Raw genomic sequence first — 18,154 nt, 5'->3', positions numbered from 1 at the left:
TGGATAAGGTCGTCCACTATCAAAAGTTTCTGAGTAAGAGGTGAGGGTACGTATTGGGAAGCTCTTTAATCGGAGACCCAATTCCACCCACGGTAGCGGCCTCTACTGATCGATTTTTGTTTGTTAAGTGCAAAAGTTGATAAAATGGGTTAAATGCATGAATGCGCATCCATAAGTTTAAACCTAACATGTAAGATTTGCTATGTCAGTTGTTTATCCAAGTATCAAGTAATTGATGTCGAGCTGGATTTAATGTTGATTTGCATGCAAGACGGAAATTAAACATCCATTTACCTCTTAGGTTTAGAGTGCTTAACATGATCCATTTATCTTAAAAATGTTTTAGAATGCAAAGTATAAAATGCAAACTCATCAATCCGATCCGTCGTGTATTCAGGTTAATTGAAATCGGGATCGTCCTGGATGAGTGCTAGAAATGTGTAGAGTGTATCAATCCGTAATACTCAAGAAGGGGGGGGGGGGTGAATTGAGTACAAAAACTTTAGCCCACTTTTTTTGGTTGTCCATATGAGCGTGAATTACTAACTAATTATTTAAAGTTTATTGATTAAACTTTAATTAATTAAACTTCTAAAGTGAAATGTAAACAAGATAACGAAGCAAAACAAATGACACACGTGGTTTTGAAGTGGTTTAGTTTCACAAGTCGAAACCTACGTCCACTATTCTCGATTAATAATTTTAGTACCTTTTTACGGGTTACAAAATTATCAACCCAATCGTACAACTAACTCTAGTTGTATCTCAATTGTGTACCGTTAAATACTCGATCTATCTATCTTACGTTAATAAGAAAGTGTTTGATTGTTCTTTGATTTTCACACAATTGAACGTAGAAGAAACAAATCTAAGCACTATTATCCAATAACGATATCAATAAAAGTAACTGACAAATAAAAAACTCGACTTTTTCAAATAAAAATAAAGTAAGAACCGTTTAAAAGCGTTTGCAACTAAAAATAACTTTACTCTATTTGCGTGATTTGCTTGAAAGTGTTTTGCGTGTCTTCTAAGAAAAGAGTAAAGGTAGTATTTACAGAAGACGGAAAAGGTAGTATTTACAGAAGACGGAAACTAGGGTTCAAAATAGCGAAACCTTAGGACTGTGTGATTTCGTGTCTTCTAAGAAAAGAATTAGGTTTAATTCTTTTCTATGATATTATCTTATCTTAAGGAAATCGTATCTTGATAAATAATAAAGAAGATATGTAATCTTTCTAATATATTTATAACATGATATATTCTTATGTTTATGGAAAAGATATCTCACTAGATAATAAAAGGATATATAAAATCTCTAACAAATTATTATCAAATAAGATATCCTAAACCCTAACTTGTGCAAAGGGAAAACGAAAAGAGGATCACGACCAAGGTAGCCGTCCCTCTTACACGAAACCCTAGACGGCACAAAACTCTAGATGGTTTCCTTTTAGGGTTTATCATGAACAATTGCATAAATCCTAGATAGCATGACAACCCATAAGTTGTATCACTAATCAATAGAATAAAGATGAATTATTCATCCAAAATAAGTATAAGATATAATCAAAATAAATACTTTATTTTATAAAAACATTTTAAAATATTTTAAGCTTTAAAGTCATGTTCTTCATAAGTCATCCAAAGTTGTAGTTAAAATAACTATAACCATGAATTTGGTTAGTAAAGTTATAGATGAAATGGCTATAACTTTACTTCTCAAAAATCACATCTAAAGATACCATTAACGAATGACGACCTATACTATCTAATGTTCTTGGAGATCTTCAATAGTTTGTCATCTTCGTATCTTGAATATAAGCGCTTTATCTCGAGCTTCAAAACTTGTATTTGTCTTTGTCTTTGATATAATCAACAAGCTTTGTTCTTCCAAAGTTATAGCTCAAGTTACTATAACTTTATCTCTTCTTTCTTTAGACAAATTAGATATTTCAAGCTATTGTAGCATTTCAGCAAACCATTACAAGTACCAATGATAGGCTATGCCGCACACCTAACAAAGATAATTACCCTTGACACAAATTAACGTAGTCCGAGGGGTCGAACACAAGGAGACGGGAAGTGCGCTATGAAATGCTATGAGTAGACTTATATCAAGGTCGGTAACGATTGATTGGTTTGTTTGGTTTGATGATTAGCAAATAAAACGATATAACAATATATGATTAAAGGAGTCTATGGGAGTTGGGTCACACATGCAATTGTAAATATATATTCATGCTAAACTAGGAATAAATAACATTATCAATTGTTTAGGCTTAAAGACACCCACCTCTCGATATTAGTGTCAAGCATAGACCGGGTCCTAGAGAACTCTCGTTATGACTAGGTCGTCCTACTACACATGCTTAGTCTAATCCGATTCTGTGCCTCTCGACTTATAGAACGGATTAATAAACTTAATCGATGAATATGGCCACTAAACAAAGATTAATCATGACGGTACAAACATGTGATAGAAACAATTAGACAAGATTATATCAACCTAATTTAACATTTTACATATATTAGTTATTGCATGGCTTCCCTAGTCCCTAGACTAAGGAAATTTAGCTACTCATATTGAAATGTAAACTACAAACTATGATGTATGAAATGCTAAACATGATTATAGAAATGATATAGACTAAAAGATGAATTATGAAATATGAGAATAAACTATGTGATGGAATTAAAATACTAATAATAAAACTATGTGATGACTAAAATAGAAATGTAGATTAAATAACTAGAATTAGAATTATCGAATAAGAAATAGAACTTGAACTTAGGAACTTGCAAGGAAGAACAAATGAGAACCAAAAGCTTGTATAAATAGAACCAAATGTTTAACAATAACCAAATGCTTAACAATATTAAAACTAAAATGAAAACTATGAGAGAAATTTTGTGAGCTTAAGAATACAAGAAATGTGAGAATGTATGATGAAAATAAGATGATAATTAGGTCGGACCTAGCTCTCTATTTATAGGGAGGTAGAACTTGAAACGTAAACACCAAGGGTAAGGAAACCTCGATCGGGGATGTCAACCTCGATCGGGGTCGTGGCTTTCTATCTCCGACTTCTTAGTTTCTCTAGTTAATGCTCAAGGAATCCAAAGTTGATGTTTAATGCCTTGTTTAATCACCCGGTTAAGCTCTTAAAACATGGCATCCAATGTATTTTAGTATCCTAAGCTTCCACCTAGTTGGACTTGAATTCTTGGGCTTGACTTTGCATAAGACTTTATTTTGCATTTCTCATTTCGATCCATATCTTTATGCTTGCAAATCCATGTAATATTTCAAGTTTAGTCCAACTCATACTCCACACTTAGCCTTGCAAATTTGTTAGAATTAAGCTCCTAAAAGCTCAAGTTGCTACAAAATGTGCAAAACATACAAAGACAGCTAGAATACAATATTAGCTCATAAAATCACTAAGGTTAGTGCAATAATAATATATATTAGAGCCAAAATAAGGAGATAAAGTCTATATAAAATAGACTTATCAACCAAATATATAAATGCAACATACTTGTCATTATCAAAACTCAATAGGGTATATAACTATATGGTCCAACAAATTCCCCCTTTTTAATGATGACAAGCCACCTATGATTTGTGTCTAAGGAAAGTTCCCCCTCAATGTAATTCTATCATGTTGTAGAAGGGTCAAATGCAAAGCAAGGCAAATATATTCAAAAGAATAATATCTAAGGACCTTAAGAGATTAAAGGTCTTGACAAGGAGCAAACTTAGGCAAATACTATAAATCAAAGTCATTTCTTCTCCCTCTTGACATCATCGAAAAGACGAGAACAAGATATAAAATAACCAGAATAATATAAACAGAGGAAAGAAAATAAAAGCAAACACATATTATAAAACTAGAAAGTAATCAACATCCCACGAAGTTTACGATAATATGTCTTAAGTAACAAACCAAACGAGAAATGCGAATGGGCCGAATTTAAACAATGCCAAAATGGGCCGAATTGACATAGGATAGTTTAAGCCTACTGGGCCGAATTATTGTCGAAGTATTGAAAAGCAAAACGAAAAATAAAAGCAAGGATAAGCTTAACGGCGGGGATGGTGAATGGTGTTAGGTTTGACATAACCGGGTCTAGTGCGAAATTCGAGGGATTCAAGGCGATCAAGGCACGAACAAACATGGCTAGCCTGGGTGGTTAAACATGTATCGAAGTTCAGCACTTTGAGCGAGAGAGCTTTCGTAACCTCGAAGATAAGTTCCATCTCCTCCTGCATCTTTCGACCAACCATCATGATCACCGCTCCTTGACTCACCAAATTTGCCATGGACGAGGTATGACGTACCACATTGTGAACAACCGTGTCCAAGTCCCTCCTCATTAGCTCAACACGCTCTTCTAACGCCGTGATCGAAGCCATAACCGCATCAACACCAATAGAGTCCTCGCTCTGTTTTTCCGCCCCTGACCTAGCAACAACATCTAACAACTTCGTCTGCGCCTCCATTTTCTCATTTATTCCAACCATAAACTCCTCCAATTTTTTATCCAAAGCCGTCAACACATCAGACGACTTTTCCTCAAAAACTCCTCTTGAAACAAACGCTAACTCCGGACCCATTACTCCCAATTTCAACAATTGTAGAAATTTGTCACCCATTGTGTCACGGGTCACAACTCCATAACTCGCAACATCGACAACTTTCTTGACCTCTAAAAGATGAGATTCCACATGCCGTAGGGAAAATTAATGGTGGTGGATACCTTGTCCTTTCGAGCAAGAATACTTCTTTGAATAATTCGATTAAAAACAAGCAAACGAAGACTCACCTTTTGTCCTCCAACCACGAGAAAACGGTAACCATCTCATAACTCAACACCTTGTCACGACCACCTCGCCTTGGAAGTATGGTACTCCAAAGAAAATTAAAGAAAAACTTCATCTTTGGCGAGAAAGACGCGGTCAACACGTGACTATGGTGAGTAGCATCCTTATCAAAAGATTTCTTAATCACATGCTTGAGCTCTTCCGTCACATCACCCCATTCCCGAATTGGATTGATTTCGAGTCCATCATCAAGAACCGAAAACAGAGTGCAAAAGTCGCCAATGGAGATGTCAACTCCTTTCCTATTCACAACCGCATGCATGACGCCATTCGACACTTCAATAGATGCATAAAATTGAACCACTTCGATTGGATAAATTGGACCGTAAAACTCATAAATCTTCTCCCATGCTTGGAATTTAAGGAAATCCGAGAAAAATTGAAGAGCTTCAATTTTTCCATACCATTCACTTGGACAATTACGGCCTCCATCAATACCGTATTGAAGCACTTGATCAATCGAGCGTCGTTCATCTTTTGTAAGACGGAGTTTATTCAATCTCGTCTCCATTTCATGTGGCATAAATTCTGGGAACATGGTCCCCCGAACACCTTCACGGACTACAACTCCACGTTCAACCGCCACCTCTTCATCTCCAACATTCACCTTCGTTTTCCTTTTATCTAACTTCCTCCTTTTACCTCCAACACTAGATTCTCCATGTGTTTGGGTTGCAAGTGGATGTTTTAGTTTCAGTTGGGTTGAAGGAGGGATGGTATTGTTGGTGGGTTTGGTGAGTTTGGTGGTTGAACGGGTGGTAGAAGTGCATTGAGGTCGTGGTGATGGTGTCTTGGTGAGGTGAGATTGGGTGTTTAGGGGTTTGGGTTTTACGGTTTTCGAAAAAGAGAAGAAAGAGTGATGGTGATGATGAGTGACGTGAGGATGAAGTGTATAAATAGTCAAAAAGGTTTTTGACACATGGTAGGATTAGGAAAGTACGTTATAGAATTATGGTAGGAGTTAAATTGTTAAAATTTGGACGGTTGGCATAAGGTAAGTATTGGATTTTATTTCCAATTTGACAAAATAAAATATTTTGCAAAATCTTAGAGAATTATAATGATATCTTGATAATATATGGTAAAGATATGAAAAGATATTTAGAATATGATATGGTAAATAATATGTGGAAATAACCAAAAATATATACAAAATAATCAAGGATTTCGGTCAAGATATTTTTTAAGGAAGGAATTTGGTTTGTATATCGACATAAAATATAATCTACACATAGACGGAATATTCTAGTAATATGATAAAATATTATGCAAATATAGACTCTCAGCGGAATATACGAGCACAGTCATATAATCTCGTCTAAATCTAGTCAGTCATAAAGATAAGAAATATTTATGACAAGTTTAGTTGTCACCGATTAAATCAATTTCCAACCGCAAAGTCTCAAAACGTTCTCTATCCAATGCTTTTTTCAAAATATCTGCCCATTGTTTTTCCTTACTACAAAACTCAAGTCTTATATTGCCTTCTCTACTAGTCTTTAAGAAAGTGGTGCCTAATATCAATTTATTTGGTACGCGAGTGCTGTGCGGGATTTTTGGATATAATTATAGCACTCGTGTTGCCACATAGAATAGGTACACAATCACCATTCACACCATAGTCAAATAATTGGTGCTTTAACCAGAGTAATTGAGAACATACCAAGGCAGCAGCAATATATTCGGCTTCAGCAGTAGATAAGGCGACTGAGTTTTGTTTCTTATAACCCTACGTTATGATACACGCTCCAACAAACGTAGCGATGCCGGAAGTACTTTTTCTATCAAGTGAAAACCCTGCATAATCTGCATCTTAATACCCTATGAGATAAAAATTATATTCAAGTGGATACCATTTTAAGGTACCAATTAGATACCTCATGATTCTCCTAATTGCTATCATATGCGATTCTTTAAGGCACGATTGAAATCGAGCACACACGCATACACTAAACATAATGTCAGGGCGACTAGCAGTTAAATAGAAGTGAACCAATCATACCTCGGTAAGTCTTTTCATCGACAGACTTACCATCTTCGTCTAATGTCAATTTCTTATCTGTGACCATTGGAGTGGGCATAGAATGAGAATTTTTCATTCCGAATTTCCTGATTAGTTTCTTGATGTATTTTTGCTGGTAGATCATAATACCTTCGCTAATTTGTTGAATTTAAAGTCCTAGAAAGAACTTGAGTTCTCCCATCATGCTCATTTCTAATTCAGAGGTCATCAAATCTGAAAAATACTTGCACAACATTTTGTTAGTTGAACCAAAAATAATATCATCAACATAAATTTGTAAAACTAATAAATCAGAACCCTCAGATTTCAGGAACAAGGTTTTATCAACAAATCCTCTTTTAAAATCACTATCGAGTAAAAATTTGGATAATCTGTCGTACCAAGCCGTGGGAGCTTGTTTCAAACCATATAAAGCTTTATCTAATTTATAAACATAGTTTTGAAACTTGCTATCCAAAAACCCAAGGGGTTGCTCTACAAAGACTTCTTCATTCAAATAACCGTTAAGAAATGCAGTCTTAACGTCCATTTGAAATAATTTCATTTCTTTATGACCTGCAAAATCTATTAATAATCTTGATACGTGCATTTTATATAGTCTTTTTAAGCCTTTTATTCACGTATTTCTATGCGATTCTCGTAAGTTTTATACTACGAAATGCCCCGAATAGTCTACTTTTGTTCGTTTGGCTTTAATTGCAGAAATGGACCTAGAGGTAGCGAAATTGAACCTTCTACTGTTCCGTTAGCATGTGTTTAGGAGATGGAAGAATTGGAGCGGAGATATCACTGTCTCGAGATGCGTGAAGTCGCCTTGGAAGATAAATTACACGTCCCTTAGCCTATTTCAGTGTTAGTCCATTCGATCGAGTACTTTTGGTTGGCTGATATGCTCCATCGAGAGCTTATGGATGGTAAACAGTGTTCGATCGAGACCCTGCTGAGCTCGATCGAGAGGTGGCATAATGGAGGTCCTCGATCGAGTAGTCTAAGTACTCGATCGAGAGGTATTTGTTGGGAAGTGTTCAATTGAGATGAATCAAGTTGCTCGATCGACCACTTTTCTATCTGAACGCGAGATTTTATCGCGTGAACTTATTTATTTTATTAAGATGCGTGTTTAATAAATATATTTCCTATATAAAGGAAAGACATCATTAGGTTTAGGTTATCTTTTAATCACCTATTACTCTTAGTCATTGAGTTTTCAGCATTAATCTTGTTCGACGTTATTTTGCTCTATATTTCCGGATCTCAACTTTTGTAATCTCTTTTACTTTTTTCTATTCAATTTAATTCTCCTTTGCACACTTTAATCCTTATCTTTAATTGTTGTTTTAATTAGTATTGCTATTGGTTTATGTTATTTCTTCTTAATCATCTCTTTATAATGTTTTATATTGCTTTATTAATCTTTGTTAGTGTCATTATCGCCATGAGTAGCTAATTCCTTTATTGCTAGGATTAGGGGAGTCATGATAGTAAAACAATGATGTTATAATTAGATTAGGAGGTTTTACATGTGAGAATTGATTCATGAAAATATAGCTGTAATTGTTTAGTTGAGTGCACGCTTCTAAATTAATTAAACCGATTAAATTCAGACCTAGATCGGAAGATTGGAATGAATAGACCTGTTATGAATAATAGACTACTGTAATGTGGATGGAAGCTAAGTTAGTAGTATTTTAGGGCAGATAGCGGACCGGAAGGTCCTTCCCTTTACCCTTATCATATTAGACCGACTGACCTTACCTTTAGCATAATTGTGTGATATCATGGTGAACCGACATCCTGGCATTTCTCTCTCTATTTGATCACATCTTTATTTCATTTTTCTATTTTAATTGTTGTTTCTCTTATTGCTTTACATTCAGCTCAGTTGTTTAGTAAAACAACTCAAACACCCCCCAATTTGTGACTGTGACAGACTAAAATAACAAGTAGATAGTGACCGTTTCCCTGTGGAGTACGATACCCGACTTGCCTCTGTTGCATTAGTTAGAGCCGGTTGGTTTTATTTTTGATAGGTTTGCGACAGCCGTGTCAAATTATGGCACCGTTGCCGGGAAGGCAATTAGCCTATTTGCTTGTTTATTTCAGTTTGTGTTAGTCTCAAGGGATTTCTAATTCCTTGAGACATTTCTTATTTTCTTCTCTTAGTTTTGTTTATGTCCAGGTCTAACAGGTCAGAATTAGTACCAGCTGATCCTGAACCGGAGCGGACTTTTCAACGTGGACAAAACTTACTGAGAAAGAATCGTCGAGAGGAAGTCTTAAGTACTCTTAAACCTTTTCTAGAAAATTTTACATTTGCGGAAGATCAGTCTTTAGAGGAAGACATTTCTATTTCTGCGAAGATTCCTAATATTGCAAGTCATTCTGAGCCGACAACTGACTCTATTCCAAAAGGTTTCAAGCTTTCGACTGATGATTAGGGGAATACCTTTGATATTCGGCCCTCCTATATTAATCTGGTGGAGAGAAACCTGTACAGAGAAGTAGCTGGTGAGGATTCGAGGAAGCATATGGAGGTCTTCACAGATTATTGTTCTACCATTCCCGTTACTAAGGGAGTGACTCAAGAGAAGATTAAGGAAGTTCTGTTTCCTTTTTCTCTTACTGATGGAGCTCGAGAGTGGTTAACTGATTTGGATAGGACTTCAGTTGGGATTACCGACTGGGAAAGCTTGGCTCTTGCTTTTTACGAGAGATACTACCCTCCACAGAGAACTAACGCATTGAGAGGGCAGATTATAAGTTTCAAACAAAGTCCGACTGAAAACTTGTATGAGGCATGGCGCAGGTTTAAGAAGTTGGTTCGGTCTATCCCACATCATGGGTTTGGCCAGTGGTTTTTGTGCAACCAGTTCTATAATGGGTTGTATGATGACCACCGGGCTATTTTAGATGTCGCATCCAATGGTAGATTTCAGAAGAACATTGATGATGATAAGGGTCGGGGTATTATAGAAGAGATGGCTACCCATTGTGCTGAATATGAGAATCCTAGAAGTGGAACTAGAATGGTTTCTAAAGATAATAGTGCACTTGTGGCCAACTGGAAGCCATGAATGCAAGATTTGATAAGTTCGAGTTGCAGGCCGCAGGAAATCAACAGACTGTTCACTTGTTGACTAAACAAGAGGCCGTCTCATGTGAGAGATGTGGTGGTACTGATGGTCGTTCTGCAGTGGAATGCTTAGCTAAGAAGGAACAAGTCTATGCCTTTCAAAAATATAAGCAAGGAGGCTCCTATTATAACAACCAAGCTGGAGTTCATCCTAATTTGAGATGGACTAGTTAAAATGTCATGAATCCTACACCTCCACCGCAACAACAAGCTTATGTACCGCCTCATAAAGCTCAACAACAAGGCTTTCAAAAGCCTCCTTCTTTCCCATCACCGCAACAAAGTGCCTCTTCTAGTGGCATAAGTGATATAGCCGAGTTGAAGTCGATGGTGCAATCATTGACTATTCAATTGCAGAAAAGTGACCAAGCAAATGATGATTCTATTAAGTCACTTGAATCCCAGATGGCTCAACTAGATGCTAATCAAGCTTCAAGACAACCGGGTCATTTACCGTCACAACATGACAAGAAACCACATGAGACGGTAAATCTGATCAATTTGAGGAGTGGTCTTTCCTATGAGGGACCCAAAATATCAAAGGAGAATGCTAAATTTTCTGACTCGGGAATTGAAGCTACTATTATTAAAAGAAAGGTGTCTTCTGACAAAGAAGTAACTGTTCCACATAATGTACTCGATCGAGGGGCTGCTGATGTTCGATCGAGTGATTATGCTGAAAAAGTGGCCGATCGAGGGAATAAAAGTGCTCGATCGAGCACTGAGGAAAAGAGGGATCTCGATCGAGTGACTGAAAGTGCTCGATCGAGCACCAATGCTGAGAAAAGTTCTCGATCGAGAGGTATTGTTCCTCGATCGAGCAACCTGGATGCTGAAGTTGATAATTCGTTGTCAAAGTCCACTTTGAACAACGATAAGAAGAAAAATGCAGACCCGTCTATTCCAATTACGGTCCCATTTCCAGGAAGATTGCTGATACGATATTGATTGCTGAGGAAGTTAACTTAGATTTAGAGCAGTTAAATGAAACAGTCCCGCGGACTGTTCAGATCCATCAGCTATTTGGTGCCAAGTCCAAGTCAGCCAAAGGAGTCGTGTGTTTACTTGGGCTCCAAGTATAGTCTTACCTTGGACGCCAAGCAACAAAGACCGAGTGTGGAGAAGCAAGGAAACGTGCATAGGCAAGCACAAAGTCGGTTGCCATATCTTTCCTTATTTAAGTTTTCCTAATTAGTAGTCTATCCGGTTTTAGGAAAGTTTCCAATTTTCTTAAAATCTGGTTTAGTTAATTATTTCCTAGTTGTTATTTCCTTTAATTATTTTCCCTAAAAGTATTAGGATTATAATAAGGCAAATTAGCCATAGCCTATGTCGAGTAAGATTAGGGAAGTCGATTGTTTCCTTAAGTCCTCTAGGAGTCGGTCTAGCTTAGTATAAATAGGGACCGATTGTATCCTTATTTCACATCCAAGAATTATCAATAAACTTGCAAAGTTTTCGTTTACATTGTGTAAGCATAGGTTCGACGAGTTTTGTTCCAAATTTCGTTATTGGTTGACGCGTTTTCGAACATTAACACGAGTTATAATCAATAGGTCTTGATTATAATTCACCATTGGTTGAGCTATAGGTCTAGCTCAAGCAAATATCCTTTTATTTTCTTGTTTCGTTTATATTATAAAAACACATAAAAATTACTAAGTTCTCGTTCTGAATCAGACAGTTCAATAAACCGTTCAAATCGTATGAAATCGACAATCAGACAGTTCTCAGCACTGTCCAGTTTTATTAATTCCGCTGCAACTCTAACGAATTTTATTCTTTGAGTAATTTTCGTATCATTTGGTATCAGAGCACAGGTTTGTTGATCCAAGACGGTGATCATGGATTTTAATGATCCAAATTTTCTTCAAAATCTCCAAGAGGCTTTAAAGAACATCAACTTTACCCCAGGACAACATATGCAACCACGGAGAGAACCGGTCAAGTACATGGATGAGTTCAAAATCAATGAACTTCCAGAGTTTGTTGGTGGCACGGATCCCGAGGAATATTTTGTATGGGAAAGACAGATGGAGAGGATGTTCGACTTCAAGGACATTGATGATGAGAAGCGTTGCAAATATGCAATCTTGAAGCTACGCAAGAACGCATCTTTATGGTATGAAAGTTTGAAGGTTGCTAGGGCACGTGAAGGGAAGGAAAAGTTAGCTTCGTGGGAGCCTTTAAAACGTAAGCTACGAAAGAGGTTTGTTCCCAAAACTCATAAGATTGATTTATATCGTAAATTGGCTGAATTAATGCAAGGGAGCTTGAGTATTGCCGATTATATTGCTGAATTTGAAAGAATAACCCTTATGAGTGAAGTAGAGGAGATTGAGGAACAAAAGATGGCTCGTTTCTTTCAAGGGTTAAACCTTAATATTGCTCATGCGGTCGAGATGCACCCTTATTCTTCTTTCGATATGTTATGTGATCTTTGTATCAAGGCGGAAGGGCAAAATAAGACTAAACATGCTTATGTGAGTAACTCATCGAAAGTTAATCCTTCGAGTAAACCTGATTTGTCTAAGAATATGGGAGCTAGTTCGAGTTCTAGTTCAAAACCTATTGTTCCAGCAACACCAGTCGCTCAAACAGTCCCTAAAACTGTTCAGACGCCTAAAGAAAAGAGTTTGGCTACTGTTCGTTGTTTTAAGTGTCAAGGTTTTGGACACTTTCAGAATGCTTGTCCTAACAAACGAAATATCACATTGCGAGAGGCCGTGGATGTTCGTGATGAGTTATTTGAAGAAGACAACGAAGATGGGTTGTTTCTATTGAATGAAGCCGAGGAGAGAGAGGTGGATTTTGAGCCTTATGAACCACCTATTTATGATACTAATCTTGTTCTACGACGTACTTTGCAAGCTAATATAGAGCCTATTACAACGGAGCAACGAGACCAGATTTTTCATACAAAGTGTCAAGTGAAAGACAAGTGGTGTAGTGTGATTATTGACGGAGGAAGTTGCACGAATGTGGCTTCAACGGAGATGGTAGAAAAATTGGCACTCGTTACTATGGTACATCCTAAACCTTATAATTTACATTGGCTTGATGATGGTAGCAAGGTGAAAGTTACAAGGCAGGTACGTGTTGGTTTTACAAGGGGTTCTTATAAGGACGAGGTGCTTTGTGACGTTATTCCTATGGATGCTTGTCATATTCTCTTAGGACGTCCTTGGCAATTTGATCGTAATGTTAATAACAATGGAAGAAGTAATGAATATTCTTTATTGGTGAATGGCAAGAAGATAGTATTGCGTCCTATGTCCCCGGAAGCAATTCGAGCTATGCACGCAAAGAAGGGTAAGAAACCAAGTTTGTCTATGTTTGCTAGTGAACGAGAGGTGGAGCAAGCTATTGATGATGGTGAAACAGTATATGCATTGGTCTCAAGTGAGAGTCCTACAAAGACCATCACAACAAGTCATGAAGATGGAATACTTAAAGAACTATTGCACGAGTTTAAGGATGTTTTCCCCGAAGATGTACCCCCGGGTTTGCCTCCTATTCGTGGAATTGAACATCAAATTGATCACGTACCAGGTGCTCCCCTTCCTAACAAGGCCGCTTATCGTAGTAATCCCGAGGAGACCAAAGAGTTACAACGTCAAATTGAAGAACTCATGGAGCGTGGCTATGTTCGTGAAAGTATGAGCCCTTGTGCCGTTCCTGCATTGCTTGTACCTAAAAAGGATGGGACGTGGAGGATGTGCATCGATAGTAGAGCGGTAAATAATATCACTATCAAATATCGCTTTCCTATTCCAAGACTTGATGATATGTTAGATGAGCTTCATGGTTCGGTCATATTTTCAAAAATCGATTTGAGAAGTGGTTATCATCAGATTCGAATGCGTGAAGGTGATGAATGGAAGACCGCGTTCAAAACGAAGCATGGATTATATGAGTGGTTGGTAATGCCATTCGGTCTCACTAATGCCCCAAGTACCTTTATGAGATTAATGAATGAAGCTTTGAAACCATTCATGGGACATTTTGTTGTCGTCTACTTGGACGATATTCTAATTTATAGTAAGAGCATCCAGGAGCATTTTGAACACTTACGGGCAGTGTTTGAAACACTTCGAAAACAGCAGCTATATGGTAAGGCCGAGAAGTGTACATTCTTGGTAGATAACGTGGTGTTCTTGGGTTATGTTGTCTCGAAAGATGGAGTATCGGTTGATCAAACAAAGATAGAGGCTATTCGTTCTTGGCCAAGTCCTAAAACAGTAACCGAGGTTAGATCTTTTCATGGACTTGCTTCCTTTTATCGACGTTTTATTCGTGATTTTAGTACCGTTACTAGTCCTATTACGGAGTGTATGAAGAAAGGCACATTCCATTGGAGCGAGGCTGCCCAAGGGGCGTTTGAAACAATTAAAAGGAAGCTATGTGAAGCTCCCGTGTTAGCATTACCCGACTTCTCACAACCTTTCGAAGTTGAATGCGATGCTAGTGGTGTAGGGATTGGAACTGTTCTTATTCAAAATAAGCGACCCATTGCTTATTTCTCGGAGAAGTTAGGAGGAGCTCGACTTAATTATTCAACCTATGACAAGGAATTTTATGCTATTGTTAGGGCTTTTAATCATTGGAGTCATTATCTTCGTCCTAGTCATTTTATTTTACACTCGGATCATGAATCATTAAAACATATACATGGGCAACAAAAGTTGAATCCGAGGCATGCTAAGTGGGTTGAATTCCTACAATCATTTTATTTTTCATCGAAGTATAAGGATGGTAAGAGTAACGTTGTGGCAGATGCTCTTTCACGCCGTTATTCATTATTATCTACACTTGAAGTCCGGTTGCTAGGTTTTGAGACCTTGAAAGATTACTATATTGAAGATATTGATTTTGGAAAGATTTACAAGGAATTTCAAGATGGTTCATTCAAAGAATTCGTGATTCAAGACGGATTCCTCTTCAAAGGTAATCTTCTTTGTGTACCTAAGCATTCGGTTCGTGAATTATTGGTGCGTGAAGCACATGGAGGTTGGTTAGCTGGTCATTTTGGTGTGCAAAAGACATTGGATGTATTGAAGGAACAATTTCATTGGCCAAAGATGCAAGGAGATGTATACAACATTGTGAGCAAGTGTGTGACTTGTCATCTTATGAAAAGCAAGTTCAAGCCCGGAGAATACACCCCATTGCCAATTCCAATTAGATCATGGGAAGATGTGTCGATGGATTTCATTATTGCTTTGCCTCGCACTCAACGAGGTAAGGATGCTATCATGGTAGTAGTTGATCGTTTCTCCAAGATGCCGCATTTTGTGGCTTGTAACAAGGCGGATGACGCAAGCAATGTGGCTGATTTGTATTACAAGGAGATCGTTCATCTACATGGAATACCAAAGACAATAGTTTCTGATCGTGATTCGAAATTTTTAAGTTACTTTTGGAACACGTTATGGAGGAAGGTTAGAACAAAGCTCTTGTTTAGTACTTCACACCATCCTCAAACAGATGGGCAAACTGAAGTTACTAATCGTATTCTTGGAACTATTTTTCAAGGATTGGTAAGCAAGACTCAAAAGGATTGGGATTTAAAATTATCACATGCCGAGTTCGCTTACAATCGTTCTCCCACGTTTGCAACAACTCACTCTCCATTTGAGGTTGTTTATGGTTTGAATCCTTACTTACCGTTAGACTTGATACCGTTACCTAAAGATGAATTGGTGCATAAGGATGCGGAGTCAAAATTGAAGTCTATGATCAAGTTACATGAACAGGTAAGGGAACGGATCAAAACCGTTAATGAGGCTTACAAGAAGAAATCAAACAAACATAGGAAGCCAAGCCTTTTTAATCCAGGAGATTTGGTATGGTTACATTTGAGGAAAGAAAGGTTCCCTAGCAAGAGGAAGAACAAATTAATGCCAAGGGCCGAGGGACCTTACAAAGTGATCGAGAAAGTGAATGATAATGCATACAAGATCGAACTTCCAGGAGACTATGGAGTACATGCTACATTTAATGTCGGGGATCTATCTCCATACCTTGACGATGATGGGATTTCTGAATTGAGGACAATTCCTTTCAAAGGGGGAGGGGATGATACGATATTGATTCTTTGAGGAAGTTAACTTAGATTTGGAGCGATTAAATAAAACATCCGCGGACTGTTCAGATCCATCAGCTATTTGGTGCCAAGTCCGAGTCAGCCAAAGGAGTCGTGTGTTTACTTGGGCTCCAAGTATAGTCTTACCTTGGACGCCAAGCAACAAAGACCGAGTGTGGAGAAGCAAGGAAACGTGCATAGGCAAGCACAAAGTCGGTTGCCATATCTTTCCTTATTTAAATTTTCCTAATTAGTAGTCTATCCGGTTTTAGGAAAGTTTCCAATTTTCTTAAAATCTGGTTTAGTTAATTATTTCCTAGTTGTTATTTCCTTTAATTATTTTCCCTAAAAGTATTAGAATTATAATAAGGCAAATTAGCCATAACCTATGTCGAGTAAGATTAGGGAAGTCGATTGTTTCCTTAAGTCCTCTAGCAGTCGGTCTAGCTTAGTATAAATAGGGAGCTATTGTTATCCTTATTTCACATCCAAGAATTATCAATAAACTTGCAAAGTTTTCGTTTACATTGTGTAAGCATAGGTTCGACGAGTTTCGTTCCGAATTTCGTTATTGTTTGACGCGTTTTCGAACATTAACACGAGTTATAATCAATAGGTCTTGATTATAATTCACCATTGGTTGAGCTATAGGTCTAGCTCAAGCAAATATCCTTTTATTTTCTTGTTTCGTTTATATTATAAAAACACATAAAAATTACTAAGTTCTCGTTCTGAATCAGACAGTTCAATAAACCGTTCAAATCGTATGAAATCGACAATCAGACAGTTCTCAGCACTGTCCAGTTTTATTAATTCCGCTGCAACTCTAACGAATTTTATTCTTTGAGTAATTTTCTTATCAATTGCAGAGCAAGAAGATTGAGCAACAATTCGGTAAGTTTGCCGAAATTTTGAAAAGTCTTCATGTTACTGTACCATTTGCCGAGTTACTAACCCAGGTACCCTCCTACATGAAATTTATGAAAGACATTTTAGCGCGTAGGAGGCATATAAATGGACATGAGACGGTGGCTTTGACTGAAGTGGGCACTGCCCTTATTCAAAATAAGACCCCACCTAAGTTATCTGACCCGAGTAGTTTCTCTATACCATGTCACATTGGGACCCTGTTCATTGATAATGCATTATGCGACTTGGGAGCTAGCGTGAGTGTTTTACCATTTTCCCTTGCTAAGAGGCTTGGTTTGATTAAGTTTCATTGTACCAATATGACCGTACAGATGGCCGACCGTACTGTATCACGGCCTTTAGGTGTCTTGGAGGACATACCTGTTAAGATAGGGAACTTCTTTATTCCCGTCGATTTCGTAGTCATAAATATCCCCGAAAACTCGTATACTCCTATTATTTTAGGACGGCCATTTCTATATACCGCTCGCGCAGTAATAGATGTCGGGGGGCAGACTTTGACTTTTCAGGTAGGTGATGAGGAACTGACCTTTTAACAGTCTAGTGTTCGCAGGGCCCCTATGTTCGTCAAGCCTTGCAATGCTATTCCCTCTACAGAACCTGATACGGAATCTTCAAATGCTAATATAGAATCATGTGCTGCAATGTTAACACCTCCGCCCCAGATTGGGAGCAATATGAAGGACCATTCTGTCATTTCTGTTGTTACAAGTCTTGGCGGATTGGACATTGGAGATCCCGGTGATAAGAGTACATTGGAATTTGATATCGTTGCTTAAGACGGTGTCAAAGGCACGAAAGAAGAAAAGAAGGACAGGCTTGACAAAGTACAGCAGAGAGTAAAGGCATATGTAGATGTGGACTACTATCCTTTGATCAATTCAAGTATATGGAGGTCTAAAGGGACGGTCTGCGATGATGAAGGGACCTCCTCCAGTCAGAAACCCTATTTCGGGCTATTCAAGTGTTTCGGAAGATAAGCCGTAGTGCTATTTGGCTTGTAAAAAACAATTTGTAATTTTGAATTGGTTAGACTTTTTTATTGCATTTATACATTAGGAATAGACATTAGTTTAATTAGCTTAGGACGAATTT

At 37.6% G+C, this 18,154-nt stretch overlaps 1 protein-coding gene across 1 annotated transcript; it reads left to right on the top strand.

The window, feature by feature from the left end:
• The first annotated feature begins 11,888 nt into the window (after window positions 1–11,888).
• On the top strand, window positions 11,889–17,838 carry LOC141629971 (uncharacterized). Its single transcript, XM_074442879.1, has 3 exons — window positions 11,889–15,800; window positions 16,999–17,295; window positions 17,599–17,838. Exons 1-3 carry the CDS (start codon window positions 11,889–11,891, stop codon window positions 17,836–17,838), a joined length of 4,449 nt encoding a protein of 1,482 aa, XP_074298980.1.
• Window positions 17,839–18,154: the final 316 nt, after the last annotated feature.

Source organism: Silene latifolia, chromosome Y, assembly GCF_048544455.1.
Source record: "Silene latifolia isolate original U9 population chromosome Y, ASM4854445v1, whole genome shotgun sequence".
NCBI lineage: Eukaryota > Viridiplantae > Streptophyta > Magnoliopsida > Caryophyllales > Caryophyllaceae > Silene > Silene latifolia.
Note: the sequence above shows the minus strand (reverse complement) of the source record. Positions and strands in the feature narration are given on the sequence as shown.